We start from the raw sequence: 16,101 nt of genomic DNA, 5'->3' as shown, positions 1-16,101 counted from the left end.
ATCCGGCTTGGACTTTCAATGTCGAATTCCTTGGAGAAGTGCAAAGCATACGACCAACCTGAATGGGCCAAAATTGTTTCTGCTTGTTTATTCATCTACCTAAAACCGAAAACATTTCTTATTCGGGCAGCCATCCAGACGCTATCTCCTTTCCAGTCTGTTATTTCAGTATAGGTTCGATTCCTATTGGCGCTGATGGTCGGTCCCGTTGTATTTCTATTGTTGATATCTGTGAAGGCAAAACATTTTTATTCTAAAATGATAAGCCAGGCTTTTTTCTGGTCGGGAGATTGAAAGCTCAGGGAGATCAACTTCTTCGGAGTGCTCTATTCGCGCAACAGATAAATAGAAATTCTATGCCAATATATTTCAAGGATTGACAACAAGAGTAGTACTATTACCAGACTGGCATACTAGTTATAGTCGGTTGGCTTGTTTGTTGATCACCAATCAACCTCCCCACGCCGCCCTCCCGATCCAGACATATCAAGCCCTATAAACTCATATTTCCTTCGGGAACTCGCCGACAAGGGGGCTATATTTCACTGACATAGCAATCTATAGCTTGAATCAACCTGCTTATCAACGAAAACAAGATGCTGGACTTTCTGCCGGTAGAAAGTATGGCGGTGTAGTTGGTGTGAAGCAGGGGTTGTGCGGGGTTCTAAATACAGCCTCGTAGGACCAGTTGACGTGATTTCAGCTCAGTTGCTGACAGTGAATTTGCCTACGAAACCCGCAGAATGGTCTCTCAGACAATTACCTCGAGGTCTGGCGAGGTTTATACTGTTCCGGTAAGTGTGTTATCTCATAGCAGAACAAAACAGTATCATTCAAGCTCATGGCAGCTGATGCAGGAAGACACGTTGGAAATCCACGAACTTTGGCCACCTGAAGGTCAGTCGGGAGATATAAAGGCAGAGTGAGTTCAAAAACATTAAAAAATTGGACATTTTCTTACTAAGAGATTTAAATCGTTTTCAGCATTGTCGCAGTCCACGGCTTAGGAGGCGATTCTTTCAGAACATGGACCGAAGAGAGCACAAAGGAGCTCTGGCTTCGAACCTTCTTGCACAAGGATATCGAGAACGTTAGAATTATGACTTTCGGCTACAATGCGAACATTCTTCGCAACAAGGCTGCAGGTAATACCTATAGTTTCGCCGAGAATTTGTTGGCAGCTCTTAGACGCAAGCGTCCTGGGGAAGCGGTATTTTGTATCCAAATTTGTTATCTTAAGACTCTATGAGCTAACAGGGTATAGAAACGCCGGCCACTCATTCTCTTGGGACATAGTCTGGGAGGTATTGTCATAAAACAGGTAACATCTAGTGTGTTTGTGGATTGAGTGAGTAATAGACAAGCTAATTTGCCGTATCATCCAGGCACTGATCACTGCCAAAATAAGATCACCCATGTACAAGGATATCCTAGAAAGCACCTGGCACCTCATGTTTTTTGGAACTCCACACCAGGGCTCGCTTTTCGCTCCCGGTGCAGACTTCTTGAACAATCTAGGGTCAGTGATCTCCGGCAATAAAAATCGTGTTGCCCAAGAATTGAAGCTATGGTCGCCCGAATTACTTGCGATAACCCAAGACTTCGCATCTATTGCAGACCACTTCTCAAAGACAAGTTTCTGGGAGCGGAAAGAGACCAAGAGAGTCACTGTGTGTATTAAATCGCCTTAAGCTTTTTCCAAGGCAAACGTGCTAACTCAGACAGATCGTACATCAAGGTTCGGCGAGGCTTGGACATAGGAACGAGGAAGTCATTGGACTTAATGAAAACCACCTCACTATTTGTAAATTCGCAAGCCGGGATAATGCGTCTTACACAACGGTTAAAGATATTTTGATCCAGGAGGTACTACGATTGGACGAAAGAGAGGCGATCGTCGAACATGAACTTCGTATCCAAGAATTAGCGCAGTTGGTTACCCCCATGCGGCTCACTTGAGCATCTATTGTTTATGTAATGATGGATATAATTAGGAATCTTTGTTTGCTCTTCTCAGTGTGCCTCAACAAGATGAGCAATGAGCACTACCAATTGTATGATGAAATTAGGCTATTTATGCTCTTGATTCGCTTCAAAGCATGGGGCGAGGCTTGTGGTCTCGATGACCCACAATCTAGAGTCCAAGAGCTTGACGATCCCAATTTACGTGTGACTGTTGAAATTGCAATGATGCGGATCATAGAGCTTTTAACTAACACAGAAAAACTGCAAGGAAGTCGAAGTCAAGATTCACCTGTGATGCTACCATCCACCAACTCTGCCATACAACAAAGAATTCGGGGCTTTTTTAAAGGTTCAACCAGAAGAACAGACACCCACACAACTTACTCTTCCATAAACACTGATACCAGGGAGGGACTCGGTGAGATCATTGGGGAATTGAGCAATTCTGTGAATGATGTGGAATCCGTAACAAACACAAGCCCTGCAATTGCAGACCGGCAACAGCGCAACATCGAGCAAGAGATCGAGTCAATCTCAGATATATCTATTCTCGAGCGGCTCGAGACTGCTAGATCTGTTTTGAGCGATACTGTGTCCGACGCGGCAAGTATAAGACTTAAAAGACTTCTGGGTCACTCCGATATCAATCCGTCAATTCTATCGCATGACCCTTCCTTCCGAACGGCGCATACTCAGCTACCATTTAATCAAACAAATTCTCAAGAACTTGAATGCGAGTTCCAAGACCTGGCGATTAAAACGAGCGCCGAAAACTTGAACTCTCTATCGTTGGCGAACGACACACAGCACACAAATAGGAACGCCGGGGAATTGGCCACTCCCGTCTCACCGCAATGGAGAGCTAACAGCAAAACGGCGCAGTACGGGTCCAAGCTGGAGTCAATTAAAGACGTGAATGAAGCCCTCTGCATGAAACAATTCTCAATGCCGGCCAATATCAGAGCACTCGAAGCCGATATCGATAATTCGACAGATTGGCGTCGAAGACGCTTGTTAAAGGATCTTCATAGGACTATTCACGATGGCACGGAAGGGTTCAGCGTTTCACCTATCAATGACAGTATTTATCATCTTAGAGCGTGTATTGAAGGCCCCCCAGATACACCTTATGAAGATGGGATTTTTTGGATTGATATGCAAATCCCCGAAAAATACCCATTTGCGCCCCCGAAAATGCGATTTGTAACCAGAGTTTATCATCCGAATATTGATTCTCGTGGAGCAATTTGCGTGGATTTTTTGGAGCCGAGCGAATGGCACCCCGTTTACAAACTGGAGCAAGTTTTACTTTCCATAATCTCGCTGTTGGCACATCCAACTACTCAAGATGTTGAAGAGCCGTTGGTTCCTGAGATTGCAGAAACATATCTCCAGGATTATGATTTGTATTGCCAGAATGCGCGAAAGTATACCCATCTGTATGCTATGAACCCGGAAATACCAGAGATCCTTTCATGAACTCGCCGACTTGAATCATGCCCACAACCAAATGTCTAGTTCAATGACATGCAAGCTCAGGTATAATACACTATTTACTTGACACATCACCGCGCAAGAAGACTTTGCAGGGGAATATATGCTATGATGGAGGTTATACTCCTTACAAAAATGAATTATTTAAGATCCATCGAAATAGAAGAGGTGAAAAGGGGACGACAAGCAGAATGCCCTCACTCCCTCATTAGCAGCAGCACCCTTGAGATCACTCATGTCTCTCATGTGTTCCATATCTAGGTAAAATCCACCGTGTGGGTGGCTTTAGGCACGGTTCAGGCACGAGTCGACAGGGCTGCATGGTCAAATCAGATCGAATGATGCCCAAACTCATACAAAAAAATATGGATCTGCACAGCACAATATTGATTTAAAATTATAGTACAATCTACACTACAAAAACTTACCTTTTTCAGTTCCGTGTTTGCCATACATTGCAGTGATCACGAAGTTTGCCGCCGCTGCTGAAGACCAATCCACGCTAATGCTAGCCCTAATTGCAATCCTGGAGTCACACAGGACTTGACTTGCGACGTGGCCGTGACAGTCACGCTTCCCCTTTGCATGTACAGCCTATTGGAACTATTAAATGAATGGTGAGAAAATTGTGCAAAGTAGCAAACATCGCTTAAAGTCCTGATTTCTAGGCAACTCCATTTTTAAAAAAATCATTGGTGAAAAGTGTCAACGACAGTATTAACCTATCTCCAGCCAACGCTTGTTACCTAGTTACGACCCGTTGATATACCGGATAATTGGATAATTTATCGTGTCTGTAATGAGTGGTCCAGCTCCTGTACATGCACAACCGTGAAAAGTTACAAAGGCATAGCGATTAGTCATATTTTCGAGGCAAGGCTCTGCCCGTCTATACATCCTTCTACCTATTTGCTTTATGCAAGTCACCGATTGGACCTTTGGATCTCCTCAGTAGTCGCATCGTGCATCTGTCAACAAGGAAATTGACTACCCTAGCTCGGCGCCATTCAGGGATAACTCATGTGGCAAATAACTTCACAAAACATCCGCTTTACAAGTCAAAACAAAAATGAGGCGAGTGGAGCGTATCCATCTTGTCGCTTCACAAGTCTAACGACGAGCTTTTATTGAATGATACAGGAGTAGTGCTGCTCGGCTTTGATCTTCGAAGCTTTGTTATCTATACTCTAATCTCGATTACGCACGATTGGCAGTCTCTGATCCGGCAATCACTATCCGAATTGTTGCTCTACTACTGTACGATGATGCACGAGTACTGCACGATGTAGATTACGAAGCCACATTCTGCAGATTCAAATAGCCGCTTCGTCCTATCGAATAGTCTTTACATATGTAATTTCAAGCCCCATACCGATGTCTCGTTCCGAGTGATGGTTACAAATAGCTTCTTCCACTAGACTTGTACACATGAATTTATATATAATCATCAGATCCGCCCGGGTGGGACTTGGTCTTGTTTCAAATTCTGCCTTTATTCTCTAAGGTGTAGACCTGTCTGGCTGGTTTGTTTGTGGTGGTGTGTTGTTAGGGTTGAAGCCCAACCAGCTCCTGCCCTGCCCGCAAACAACGACAAACCTCCTCGTCTCAGCTGCCCGATGCACCCAATCTCTGCTTCTTCTTTTGTTTGCTTTCTCTTTATTGTCAGGTAACTTTCTTTGCTTTTTTCACATTGGTTCTCTTTAAATACTTCTCTGTCCCGCTGTCAGAACTGCTATTTTTCCCACCATCAACTTTCCGATACAAAGCTTACTCCAGAACAACTTCGCCTTTCGACATCCTCGAATAGTCATCCTCAAATCAGCTCAAACTGATTGCTATGTTTACCTCGCCAAAACAACATTTGTTTCATTTCTGTTCATCGACTGCAACAGGCTAACAGGCCAAGGAAAAGGCAATTGAAGCCTTTGATCGAACCGTTTTCTTTCTCTCGTCTGCGACTTCGCTTTTCGATATTTCTACTTTCTTCGACAACAATGCCATCTATCTGGCGACCCCAGCCCAGGAGGCTCCCAAGGCCTTTTGTGGAGGACGAGTTCGAGTCTCTCTCTCATGAACTCGGAGGCTTATCTCTGTTGGGGGAAAAGCCTGGGGTAGAAGGCGCATGTGAGCGTGGAACGGTAGATCAGCTGCCAATTCTTCTGGATATTGAGAACCTTCCCCGATCAGCTACCGCCGATACCGACATTTCGACTTCGCAGCCGCCTTCTCTCGTCAGCGAGTCGTCCCGGGAAAGCTCTGGGCCGCGTACACCACCACCGGTGGACTTTGTTCCACGGACTAAACAAGACCATCGTCGGCAATATGACTACGGTCTTTCACATGCGTATCCGTATCAACAATCAGGGCATGCTAGTAACTTTACTTACGGTGCAGCTGAACATCAATACCAAAACTCCCTGCAACGAGAGTCACACATCGACGAGCCTCTACAGCGTCCAAATCCTCCTCGGCGTCAGAACCAGCCGCTACCATCTCCAAGCCTGATATCAGTTCCTGTTCGTTCTCGAGATACACTAACGGTCAGAAAAGATCAATCCGGTACGGCTCGCAGTCGGCCCACGGTAGCAGAACTTTTGGAAGAGAAGCTCCGGCTTCGTAGTAGGTCGCAGAAGAATCTTTATCAATATGACGGCAGACGGAACGAAGACTTACAACAGTCAACCACTGTGATTGCCTCTGCTCCACCTTCACCTGTGCAGAAACTGAGCGAGATATGTCCTGTGCAATACATCTCTCAGCCGAGTTCGCCTCTTAGTCCCCTCAGAGAAGTATCACCGAGCGATTCCCAGGACTGGAATGAGTACTATCCTTCAGTCGGTTCAGCAACGCCTCCTAGCGAAGGAATTTCTTACTTCCCGACCACCTCTAGACAAAGACGGCCGCCATCTCCACGACATTCTTCTGATGAGGGTACAGAGTATAAGACTGTGAGGCCACGACGAGCTGTGTCTTTCAAAGATACCCCGCAATATCATGTACCAGAATCTTTTGCGACACCAACCTTCAACCGTCACAGCTCTGATATCTCGCCAACTCGGACAATTATTCCAGCTAGTCCTATAAAACGTGTCGCTACTCAACTACCTGACCCATCGCAAAACCTCGCTTTGCGTCCTTGTCCAAGGACCTATCCGGTCTCCGGGTATCAAGACTGGTACACAATGTCTGGACTGGAGCATTTAAACATTTGCCCTTCTTGCATGAGCCAGATCGGTAACTCCAGGTTTCATGACTATTTCAAACCCAGCGTTAGTAACGCGCAGGCGCGTATAAGTTGCTCATTTAGCGAGGTATGGACAAGATTGGCCTGGATTCAGACTATCAAAAAGAACTACGCCAATCTGGATTTACTATATGAAGTGACCCGGCCATCAGGCTTGACCTGCCCGGGGCGCAGATTGTCAACTCAAGCATGGTACCGGATGGTCGATAGTCAGACTGGTTTGAATGTTCCCAAATTCGCAGCTTGCTCGGCATGTGTACGCAATCTGGAAATTCTAATGCCTCCTTTACAATCGACTTTTCGACGTCAACCCAGCCTTCAGGAGAAATTTTGCGATCTCGCCGTCGACAGCCCACGATTTGTGCAATATGTTGATATTCTCGACGCCGCAGCGACTCAATGCGAGTACGAGCGATACAAATATCCGGACAATGGTAAATTCGTCGACTACTTTCAGCGTAAGTACAACCTACGCGACTGCCGACGCCAACGACCTATCCTTGGAACGTGGCATTACATTCCAGAACTGCCCGAGTTTACTGTGTGTGAAGACTGCTACGATGATGTTGTGCGTCCTCTAGCAGCAGCACAGAAGCCAATCGCCCGACGACTAGCCAACCCTCCTCGGCTTCTACCAGGATCTGGGCCGAACCGATGTCGCGAGGCAAGTTGTCAACTATACTCACCTCGCATGCGAGCCAAATTCAAAGACGCAGTTTTGGACAATGACTTCCGTATGTTAGAATCTCAAGCATTGAACAGATTTGATGCCGAGCTACGATTTCACAACAAAGAGGACCAGTTACTTCGTGTGCCGGAGACGGAAAGGGGATGGCATTGGGAGGATGAATGGAGACACAACCTTGAAATGTGGAAACTTTACGAATGACATTATGAACTGACGAAGCATGTTACCGGTATTCGTATGGAGTATGATTTTTTTATGAAGTATTGACTATGATCAATACAGGTATTTGCTTGGGGATGGAGTTTCATATATACTGGCTACACGCTATTTCTTTTGTATCTGCTTTTTTGTTTCCGAAAGTCTTCATTCATCTTGGATCTTTCTGTTTGCATTTTATGAGAAAAAAGTTTAGTTTAGATACCCTACGAATTTGACACAGTTCTTATGAAAAAGAATCCTATTCCTTGACTTGAAGATGTATTTTCTGTTATATCTATAGCCAAGCAGATAAGAAACAAATCAGCCAACCAACCCAACAACCTCCCCAGGCCAATTCTTCCCCCAAACCAGCGCTTTCGCAGGCATCCGTCCACCCACAGGCGCCAAAACCCTAATCTTCTTCTTGTCTGCATCTACGTCCGCGACATATACAAAGCCCATGATACTTGAGTCTCTGATATCGCTTACTGGAGCATTGGGCGGGACGTGGGTGATCGCAATCAAGGAGTTTGCTAGGGCTAGGGTTGGCGGTTGCGTGAATTTTTTCAGAGGTAATTCGTTATCTGTTGCGCCGGACGATGAGTATGTTGATGACAAGGGGTCGTAGGGCGCGTTTGCATTTGCAGAGGTAGTGGTTGTGTTTTCTTGCTGGCCAGCGAGAGTAGAGAATGATTCAGCGCCGAAATTCGACGGGTCGTATTCATCCTCATCCTCTTCTGTCGTGGTAGATGTGATTGTATAATTGTACAAAGCCAGTGATGCAAAATCAAGTTGTTGCGTATGAGGCGACAGCGTGATTTTGTTACTATTACTCCCCCCACCACCGGATATCGACCCTATAACGCCTGTATTCGCGGTACTGGCGGTGCTCGTCGCTGTAGTGCCAAAGAAGTAGGATCGTATTTGAGATTCGCTGATGGCTTTCATGAATGCTTCGTCTCTGTCGACACAGCCGCCGGATTTGGAGAGTTTGAGGACTGTGATGCGTTCGTCGGAATGGGTTGCGGATGCGCTGGTGGTTGGTTTTTGATCGTAGTTTTTCAGCATGGTGCTGTAAAGGCGTTCTGAGCCGATGACTAGAATCGTTGAGACTGTTTTTCCGTTAGAAATTGTGATAGGTGAGAGAGGAGAAGGTGAACGTACTAGAGAACTCTGTGACAATATGGTGAATCAACTCCAGCGCTTTCGGTGTGCCTGAACCAAGACTACCATCCGTATCAACAATTATACCCGCCTCCCGCGCATCGTCATCCTCGGCCATGCGCGCCGTCACTGAAAGCGCCAGCCTTGAGACAATAGGCTTGAAGACATTTCCATCCGCTTCCAACGGACTCTTCATAGGATAGAAGTAGACCAACGGCAGCTTCACTGGGATAGGACTCGGCCCAGACATCGGACTACTTCCCCACCCGTCCTCAACATCAATCATCGACCGAAACGCCGTCGCCGTCAATGTGCCTGGGACACTCAACATGCCCTCCATTGGATTTAGATTCACCACTATCGGCTGTCGATCCATTTTGGTCGCATACGCCGTTAGTATCTTCGTCAATGTCGTCTTTCCCGCATTCTCGGGTCCCAGTATTAACACCCGTGGCCCATCCTTCCCACCTTCTGTTTGGGCCTCTTGCCGCATTGTCTCAAGACCGAAATGGACGTTACTATATTCTACCATGGGCGTATCCTCGGCGACGTATTCGCTTGAACATCCTCCCGCGCCGTATCCCTGTGTTTGACCACCTCCACCTCCGCTCGTAGATCCGCCTGGCGCAAATCCATTGCTCGACGTGTTGACCGTCTCACCAGCTGTAACTTCTAGCGCACATCCGTGCCAGGTGTATATTGCCGCTTTTGTACCGCTGAATGTATATGTTTGTAAAGGCGCGAGTTCAGTTCCGAATAGCTCTGCGGTGCCGGTGAGTAACTAGCTCATTGTCAGCATACCCTTATTTTAAAACATGTCTATGGGAATTGCACAAGCGAACCTTGACTCGAACCGTCGCACCAAATGCAATCTCAAACCTCCATTCAGATCCAGCACGCAGATTAACCTGTGTAGGCGGTGGAAGAGCGTATTGGGCTTCGACTGCTGCTTCAGCTAGCTCTAATCCAGGAAGAGACATGGCATTGCCAGAAAACAGGACTTGGCCTGAGACAATGAATTTTTTTTATTCGCTTAGTATTTTATTATACAAAATCAAGCCTCGGTACAGCCTATTGTAAGCCCTGTTATTGTAATCAGAAGGCTGGAATGAAGGATTGTGAAATTTGTTCCTGAGCTTTGTCGTGTGAAGAAGCTTGGATTGTCAGGCTGGTCTTTGTTGGGAGATGCGGAGCACTTCCGTGTTTGTCTTGTTTGCGACTGGTCCAGATCTACGGGTACATAATGTTACTATCAGAGAAAGTGTTTATTATTATTGATTCAACCACTTCATTCAGATAAGCAATCTTGCATCACTTCATACAGTGCGACAAATTGCAACCTATCATTCTAACAGACGGATCAATCGTAGCGAACTCATCCTCTGTTGGCTGAGTATTTCAGCCACAATTGTTTCAACCCTGCAGAGCCAGAAAATGTATGGGAGGTGTAGATAATGATAACAAAAAATTCCACGCAACAACTCCAATCAAGTCATGATGCCCTATTGTAAAAAGGAGAAAAAAGAGTAATGAAATGTGAATAGAAAACGACAAGGGGGGAAAGAAGGTGGTATTCTGTAAGCAAAAGGTAGGGGGTATTTTTACATCTTATACCAAATCTGTTGGCATACCGGTGCACAGGGCAGGGGTCAGGATATGATTATTAAAAGAGGAGAGACTGTGCTTCACACTCAGTCTGGGCTATGTGGGAAATGAGTGTGGGGAACTAAAAGAAATAAGGAATTGCAGCACTGTGTGATGAGGAAAGTCAGTATGATTCAGTTATACAGGTAAATGGACACAACTTACGCAAGTGTTAAGGCAGCAGTCACCCCGACAAGAGCTCTGTTGCGAACCCGCTCCTTTCGGAGTTTGTCTTCTAAAACTCTGGCCTTCTTAGTGGGTTGAGCGCGCTTATCAGCAGTCTCGTCTTCGTCCTCCTCAACCTCATCTGACTTGCGCTTCTTGGCGGCCTTGGGCGAGGATGACTCGGCTGTGGCGTCTTGGTCTTGTAATTTGTTTGCCTCTTCAACCATCTTTTGTGCCTGTGCAATCATTGCCTGGGTGTCTTCGGCAGGAGGAAGATCAGGCAGGGTGACTGGCATTTCAACAGTGACATTTGTCTGGGTGGTTTCGATGTCACCCTTGATCTCAGTTGTAGATTCAACATTGACTGTAACCTTCTCATCGACAGCCGCTTGTTTCTTCGACCGAGACTTCTTGGGCTTAATTTCGGTGGTTTCAGTAACAACAGCATCGGTGTCTTCAACCGTGCCATTGGGCTCATCCGTTGCCTCGGCAGCACCATCTAGTGCAGCTTGTAGGGAAGCGCTGGCAGCTGTTGTAGCAGCCACTGAACTCTCTTTGGTAGCGCGAGGAGCCCTGGACTTGCGTGGAGATACGGTCTTCCTGGGAGATGACTTGGCAGGGGAAGCAGATCGCCGGCTTCGAGTACGCGAGGTAGGGTTGAGTTCCGTCAAGGTCTCCAAGGGCGGCATCTCGAATTTGGGTGGTGGTGTAATGGGTTTCTTCGAGCTGGCAGGGGTCTGAATGATATCCGTGGAGTCCAACAAGGCGCGGACCCAGTCCAACATTTGATACTCTTTGGCAAGTTCCAACGCTACGATAGTTAGATATTGGCGAATATGGAAAATGAAACAATTTCATGTATGACATACCTAGTAAGGGCGAGATCCAAAGATTACCGGCAGTCTCATCGATGCTTGTCTCTGTTTTCGACTTGACATATTCCCTCTCGGCTTTTTCTTCCTCTGCTTTGGCCCAGGGAAACGCAATCTTGAACATGCCGGTGGCGCTGATATAACCATCCTTACTCCGTCGCTAAAACGAATCATGTAAGAAACTGAATGTAGACCGGACACACATTGTGCGATAGACTTACCATCAAGAAATATGTGTCTTGTTTCGTGGTTTGCGACGGGAATATTTCAGAGCCAGACAAATCCTTGGGTAGTGGAGCGCGTAGGTGCGCATATTCAAAAGGTCCAAGGTTCTCTGGTTTGGTGGCATTTGATGTTCCGATCTGACCGGGCTTGACGGTCAGATGTGTCTTTCCTAGCCGGCGCAACGCGAGCAAATCCTGGACTGTGGTTGAATCACAAAAAGGCGTTAGTGGGCTGTAGAACAAAAGAGAACTTGTTTTTCGTCTCAAGGCGTAACAGTGGACTTCGCGATCGGTAGACGTTTCGCACGCGACGAGGAAGACGGCGCGGGTTTTGCGCCAACGAACGGATAGCAGGACTTACAAGAAGGGGATGCGTCGGGGAGGATGAGAGGATTGATTTGCTTGGGAAGGGATCGCATGGTGTCTGTGTGCTCGTGTGACGACGGCGCGATGCAGTAAATGTTGATAAAATCGAGGAGGAGGGGCGGGGAAGAAGGGCGAATGGACACGAGCGAGACAGATAGGACGAAGAAGAAAGTATTTTTGAGGAACGATTAGATCACGAAAGCGCAAGAGGAGAGGGATAGTAGCGGCTGCCACGTTGCAAGCGCGTCGCTGTAGGTCGCCGTAGTGCCGTAATCCCCAGAACGGCAAGGCGGGACAGCCTGAGGCACGAGTCACGGTTGCGTACTAGCGAGTGGAGATTCTACAACTCAGCGTTGAACGTATCGATAAAAGGAGAGCCAATCTCATGCGAACCGTGACCATTGATTTTTGGGCACAGCACAGGGATCGTGTTGAATTCGTGGGATACACAGCGAGGAACAACTCAGAGAGCGTCAACATAAAAGGGGGTGGGCCAAAAGCTCGATTGGGCAAAGGATCTAGTGGGTAAGAGTGATTTAACTTCTTTAGTGCTAGACGCATTTCGAGGGAGAACGCTCGCGTCATACGTGTTGCTTACGGAGTTCACAGTATCGTTACGGTATTACCAATGAGCAGGTCCCGCCGCGGCTGCATTTACCAATTATAGGTCTTACTTACGCAAGCTGCCTTACGGCAACGGTAACATACCGTTACACTGTCACATACCTCGTATCTCTAAAACACTATCGGGCCCCCCCCGGATAACATAATCCCCAGCAATTACTGTTGCGGCTGTCAGCTCTCTTGATTAACTACATGGCTTGATAGCGCCTCACAGCTCTACACTGAATATAATATTTACAGCATGATTATGTTCATTGGCACCTTTTTAGATGCGCGGTCAATCTATATAATTTTGGTGCAACTCGCCAGGTCAAGCTTACTGCTATCAACAAAAAAAAATGACAAAGTATGGATATGTGAAGCAACAATGTTGGAACAATTGTGCTAGGTAATAGGATCAAACGTGCTAATACGAATAACAAATTTTCATTGCAATGCGAACTGGCATATTGTCAAAAATCAAAAGCTGTGTTGCAGACGAGGACAGGGTCATCTAGTGCGCCCAGTCTTTGGCAATGTCGAAAGACCATTGGAATTCGAGGTGGACTTGACCGTCGTCATCCACAAATCGTGATTTGACATTATAATGTCCTCGGGCAAGCATGCCAGAAGGAGCCTCTTCTTCGTGGACTACAGCAAATCGAGATGATTAGCTCATGCAGTTGCCCAGGGCGGCTGTTGAGATCTCTGAACTTACATCGTTTCTCGTATGATGGTTTGTCGGTGGTATTTGGCGCATAACTTCCCTATAAAGCAATCAACAAATGCACGCCGAAATTCATGCAGCAGACAGGAAGAGGTGAACATACGAGCATCTCTTCATCCTTGGTGACTGTGATACCCTTGCGCTTAACCACATGGACATATTTCAACCCACTCAGCACATCGCGGTGCACCTGGAAGACAACCTTGGTGAAGAACTTGGAACCCTCCTTGATTGTGAATGGTTTGTCTTTGAGCGTTTCAAGAGCGTTGGCACCAGTCAGGTCAAGCGTGATATCGGGCCTTCCGGGTGTCTCAATGGCGAGCGATTGGATGATACATGTCCTTGGGTCGCTAGGGTTGCCGATGGGTTCACCGGTGTTCAAGCCGAGGGAGGCCTTCCATCTGTTGAGAGATTCGTCGTTCTGGTCTGAAAGAAGTCAGATATGGTACGCCCGTGGCTAGGGACAGTAGGTAAATTGGTTTTACCAAGGTTTGTGTATTCTGCAATGGTCTTCTTCTCGCCGACCTTGAAACCCTCGGTCTTGCTGGTGGAGAGCTCGTCGTCGTGTTCACCCATTTTGGTTGTGGCTTGATATGTGTATGTATCGTTTGGATATCAGGTACGAACTAGATCTTCAACACAGGTCAAGGTTAGTAAAGTAATTAGGGAGAGCGATTGACGTGCATAGAGACACTGTAGCCCGATAAACTCGTAAATGCCACTCACCAGTATAACTTAATACAGCAGCACTGGATTGAGGAAGGAAAATAAGTATCTGTTGATGTACTCCTGAAATGTTGATGCAGTGGGGTAAGAAAGGCGGTGGAAGGAGGGGAACCCGAAACAGTGCGGATCAGTCTAGATTGAGCTGAACTTATTGATTATTTAGCATTGCTACAGCTTACTCGTATTTGCACGATCTGACTGGTTATATCATTAAGCTCGACGCCGAATAATTGCCTACACACGAACAATGTCGATGCATCTATCGTGCATGAACTGGTGAATGTGTACGATGATCAGCTGTTTTGCGGTTGGTCTACTCCACAAACGGGTGCTTAGTAACTGGTGCCTCAGGGCTCAGGCACCTTTGCTGCTTGAATCTGTGTAACTCTTTCAAACAACGGACAAAAAACATCGAAGGTATGTCAGGACCAGCAGGTGGTCTATGGTCTATCAGCCGCACTGACTGAAACATTCGAAACAGTTTGAGTGTCTTCATAATGAGGAAATGCTAAATCTAAACAAGCCGTGGCGTACGTTGACTCTTATCTCGAAAATGACTTCACATCAAACAAATGTCGAGTCATACAAAAATCCATATAAAAAACGAAAACTCCGTATTTTTGCATATCCAAGGGTATCATATCATATCATTTATCAACATCACAAGAAGTATTCAATGACCGGGTTCTGGCCGTCTTTGTTCGGTTGCGTCTGTTGCTCGTTTCGGTGCTCATCGTTCTCAGGCGCTGCACCAAATATATTGAAGAACCTCTCTCCGGTGTCACTCACTTCCAAAACGCTCGCTAAATTTCCGCATCGATAACAGTAATTCGGCGCGCTCCATACCGTGCTTAGTCGATCATCATATAAAACTTGATACCCTTCCTGACACAGTTGATGGGCACGTAAAATGTGTGACATGTTGTTAACTTCGAGAAATTTGCGCACAACTTGTGCGCCAAATGTATATCCTGCGCCACGCGGCGACAGAGAGAATTCATCGTGTTCGATATCCGGGTCCGACCATACCAGATCCGCCATGGGGCCCTCATGTGGAATCTCGCGGAACCGGTCGATAATTTTGATCTGATCTATAGAGTGGATGGAGGGTGATAGTCCGCCATGGACACAGAAGATTTGGTCGTTGATGACTACACTTAGAGTGAGGAAGTCAAACATGTCGGTGAAATAATGCCAGACATTGGCATTGCCGTATTTCCTAGCACACTCTGTATAAAAGCCGTACGATTGGGTGACACCTCGAGACTCGTGGTTTCCTCGGATAAGATGCACGCGCGATGGATATCGTAGTTTGAGGCAGACTAGGAGAGAGATTGTCTCGACGCTGAACAGACCACGGTCCACATAATCGCCTGACACATATTAGCTCATATCCTCATAGCTCTGCTCTGCACTAACGCAACCACATACCTAAAAACAGGTAATTTGTATTCGGACAGAATCCTCCTATCTTAAAAATCTCTATCATGTCGAAGAACTGACCATGTATGTCTCCCACAACGGTAACCGGAGCCGCAATATGCACCACATTGCTTTCCTTCATAAGGAGCTCTTTGGCTTTTGCGCATATCGCCTCGATAACTGAATCCGCGAGGAGTTGTTTTTTATACAGGCGCTCTATACATTCGTCCAAGTCGATGCTGGCTGTGTGGGCACCGAGTCAGTCTGGCAAATTCGACTGGCCAGATGGAATACGGTGAGAGACTCACATGGGAGACCAGGCATGGTGAATTGGCAACAACAGATAAACTGCTGCCTGTCTATCGTTCTTCTGCGAGTGTCCTGGCAGCGGGCGAGCTGGCAACAAGCTGGTGAGCTGTCGTGTGAGCACTTAACGGAGAAGGGGCGAAAATGGATAATCTGATCGACTTCTTTCCGCAACAACTAGCATTCTGGTCCGGTCTAAAAGCGTAACAACCAAAAGTAATTATTCACTCATATGCGAGGTATATCATCAAAGGAAAGTGTCCAGTCACTCGGCGGCGTGGTCATTGATCGAG

At 46.7% G+C, this 16,101-nt stretch overlaps 7 protein-coding genes across 7 annotated transcripts; 3 read left to right on the top strand and 4 right to left on the bottom strand.

The window, feature by feature from the left end:
• Window positions 1-743: 743 nt before the first annotated feature.
• BHQ10_005826 (uncharacterized protein) lies at window positions 744-1,959 on the top strand (the record flags this gene model as incomplete). The annotated part of the gene is made up of 6 exons (XM_040878344.1): window positions 744-794; window positions 849-922; window positions 985-1,210; window positions 1,265-1,321; window positions 1,386-1,670; window positions 1,726-1,959. 6 exons carry the CDS (start codon window positions 744-746, stop codon window positions 1,957-1,959), a joined length of 927 nt encoding a protein of 308 aa, XP_040734330.1.
• Window positions 1,960-2,031: 72 nt separating this feature from the next.
• Window positions 2,032-3,444, top strand: BHQ10_005825 (uncharacterized protein; the record flags this gene model as incomplete). The annotated part of the gene is made up of 1 exon (XM_040878343.1): window positions 2,032-3,444. The coding sequence occupies one exon, from the start codon at window positions 2,032-2,034 to the stop codon at window positions 3,442-3,444; it is 1,413 nt and encodes a 470-aa protein (XP_040734329.1).
• Window positions 3,445-5,453: 2,009 nt separating this feature from the next.
• On the top strand, window positions 5,454-7,592 carry BHQ10_005824 (uncharacterized protein; the record flags this gene model as incomplete). Its single annotated transcript, XM_040878342.1, has 1 exon — window positions 5,454-7,592. One exon carries the CDS (start codon window positions 5,454-5,456, stop codon window positions 7,590-7,592), a length of 2,139 nt encoding a protein of 712 aa, XP_040734328.1.
• A 318-nt stretch (window positions 7,593-7,910) lies between these two features.
• Window positions 7,911-9,733, bottom strand: BHQ10_005823 (uncharacterized protein; the record flags this gene model as incomplete). Its single annotated transcript, XM_040878341.1, has 3 exons — window positions 7,911-8,701; window positions 8,754-9,534; window positions 9,596-9,733. The coding sequence occupies 3 exons, from the start codon at window positions 9,731-9,733 to the stop codon at window positions 7,911-7,913; spliced, it is 1,710 nt and encodes a 569-aa protein (XP_040734327.1).
• An 825-nt stretch (window positions 9,734-10,558) lies between these two features.
• On the bottom strand, window positions 10,559-12,077 carry BHQ10_005822 (uncharacterized protein; the record flags this gene model as incomplete). Its single annotated transcript, XM_040878340.1, has 4 exons — window positions 10,559-11,373; window positions 11,432-11,594; window positions 11,656-11,858; window positions 12,020-12,077. The coding sequence occupies 4 exons, from the start codon at window positions 12,075-12,077 to the stop codon at window positions 10,559-10,561; spliced, it is 1,239 nt and encodes a 412-aa protein (XP_040734326.1).
• Window positions 12,078-13,141: 1,064 nt separating this feature from the next.
• On the bottom strand, window positions 13,142-13,930 carry BHQ10_005821 (uncharacterized protein; the record flags this gene model as incomplete). The annotated part of the gene is made up of 4 exons (XM_040878339.1): window positions 13,142-13,278; window positions 13,346-13,394; window positions 13,458-13,780; window positions 13,840-13,930. 4 exons carry the CDS (start codon window positions 13,928-13,930, stop codon window positions 13,142-13,144), a joined length of 600 nt encoding a protein of 199 aa, XP_040734325.1.
• Window positions 13,931-14,740: 810 nt separating this feature from the next.
• Window positions 14,741-15,826, bottom strand: BHQ10_005820 (uncharacterized protein; the record flags this gene model as incomplete). The annotated part of the gene is made up of 3 exons (XM_040878338.1): window positions 14,741-15,453; window positions 15,512-15,745; window positions 15,811-15,826. 3 exons carry the CDS (start codon window positions 15,824-15,826, stop codon window positions 14,741-14,743), a joined length of 963 nt encoding a protein of 320 aa, XP_040734324.1.
• Between the last annotated feature and the right edge of the window lie 275 nt (window positions 15,827-16,101).

The sequence above is a fragment of the Talaromyces amestolkiae genome, assembly GCF_001896365.1.
Source record: "Talaromyces amestolkiae strain CIB chromosome Unknown scaffold10.1, whole genome shotgun sequence".
In the NCBI taxonomy this organism is placed as follows: Eukaryota; Fungi; Ascomycota; class Eurotiomycetes; order Eurotiales; family Trichocomaceae; genus Talaromyces; species Talaromyces amestolkiae.
Note: the sequence above shows the minus strand (reverse complement) of the source record. Positions and strands in the feature narration are given on the sequence as shown.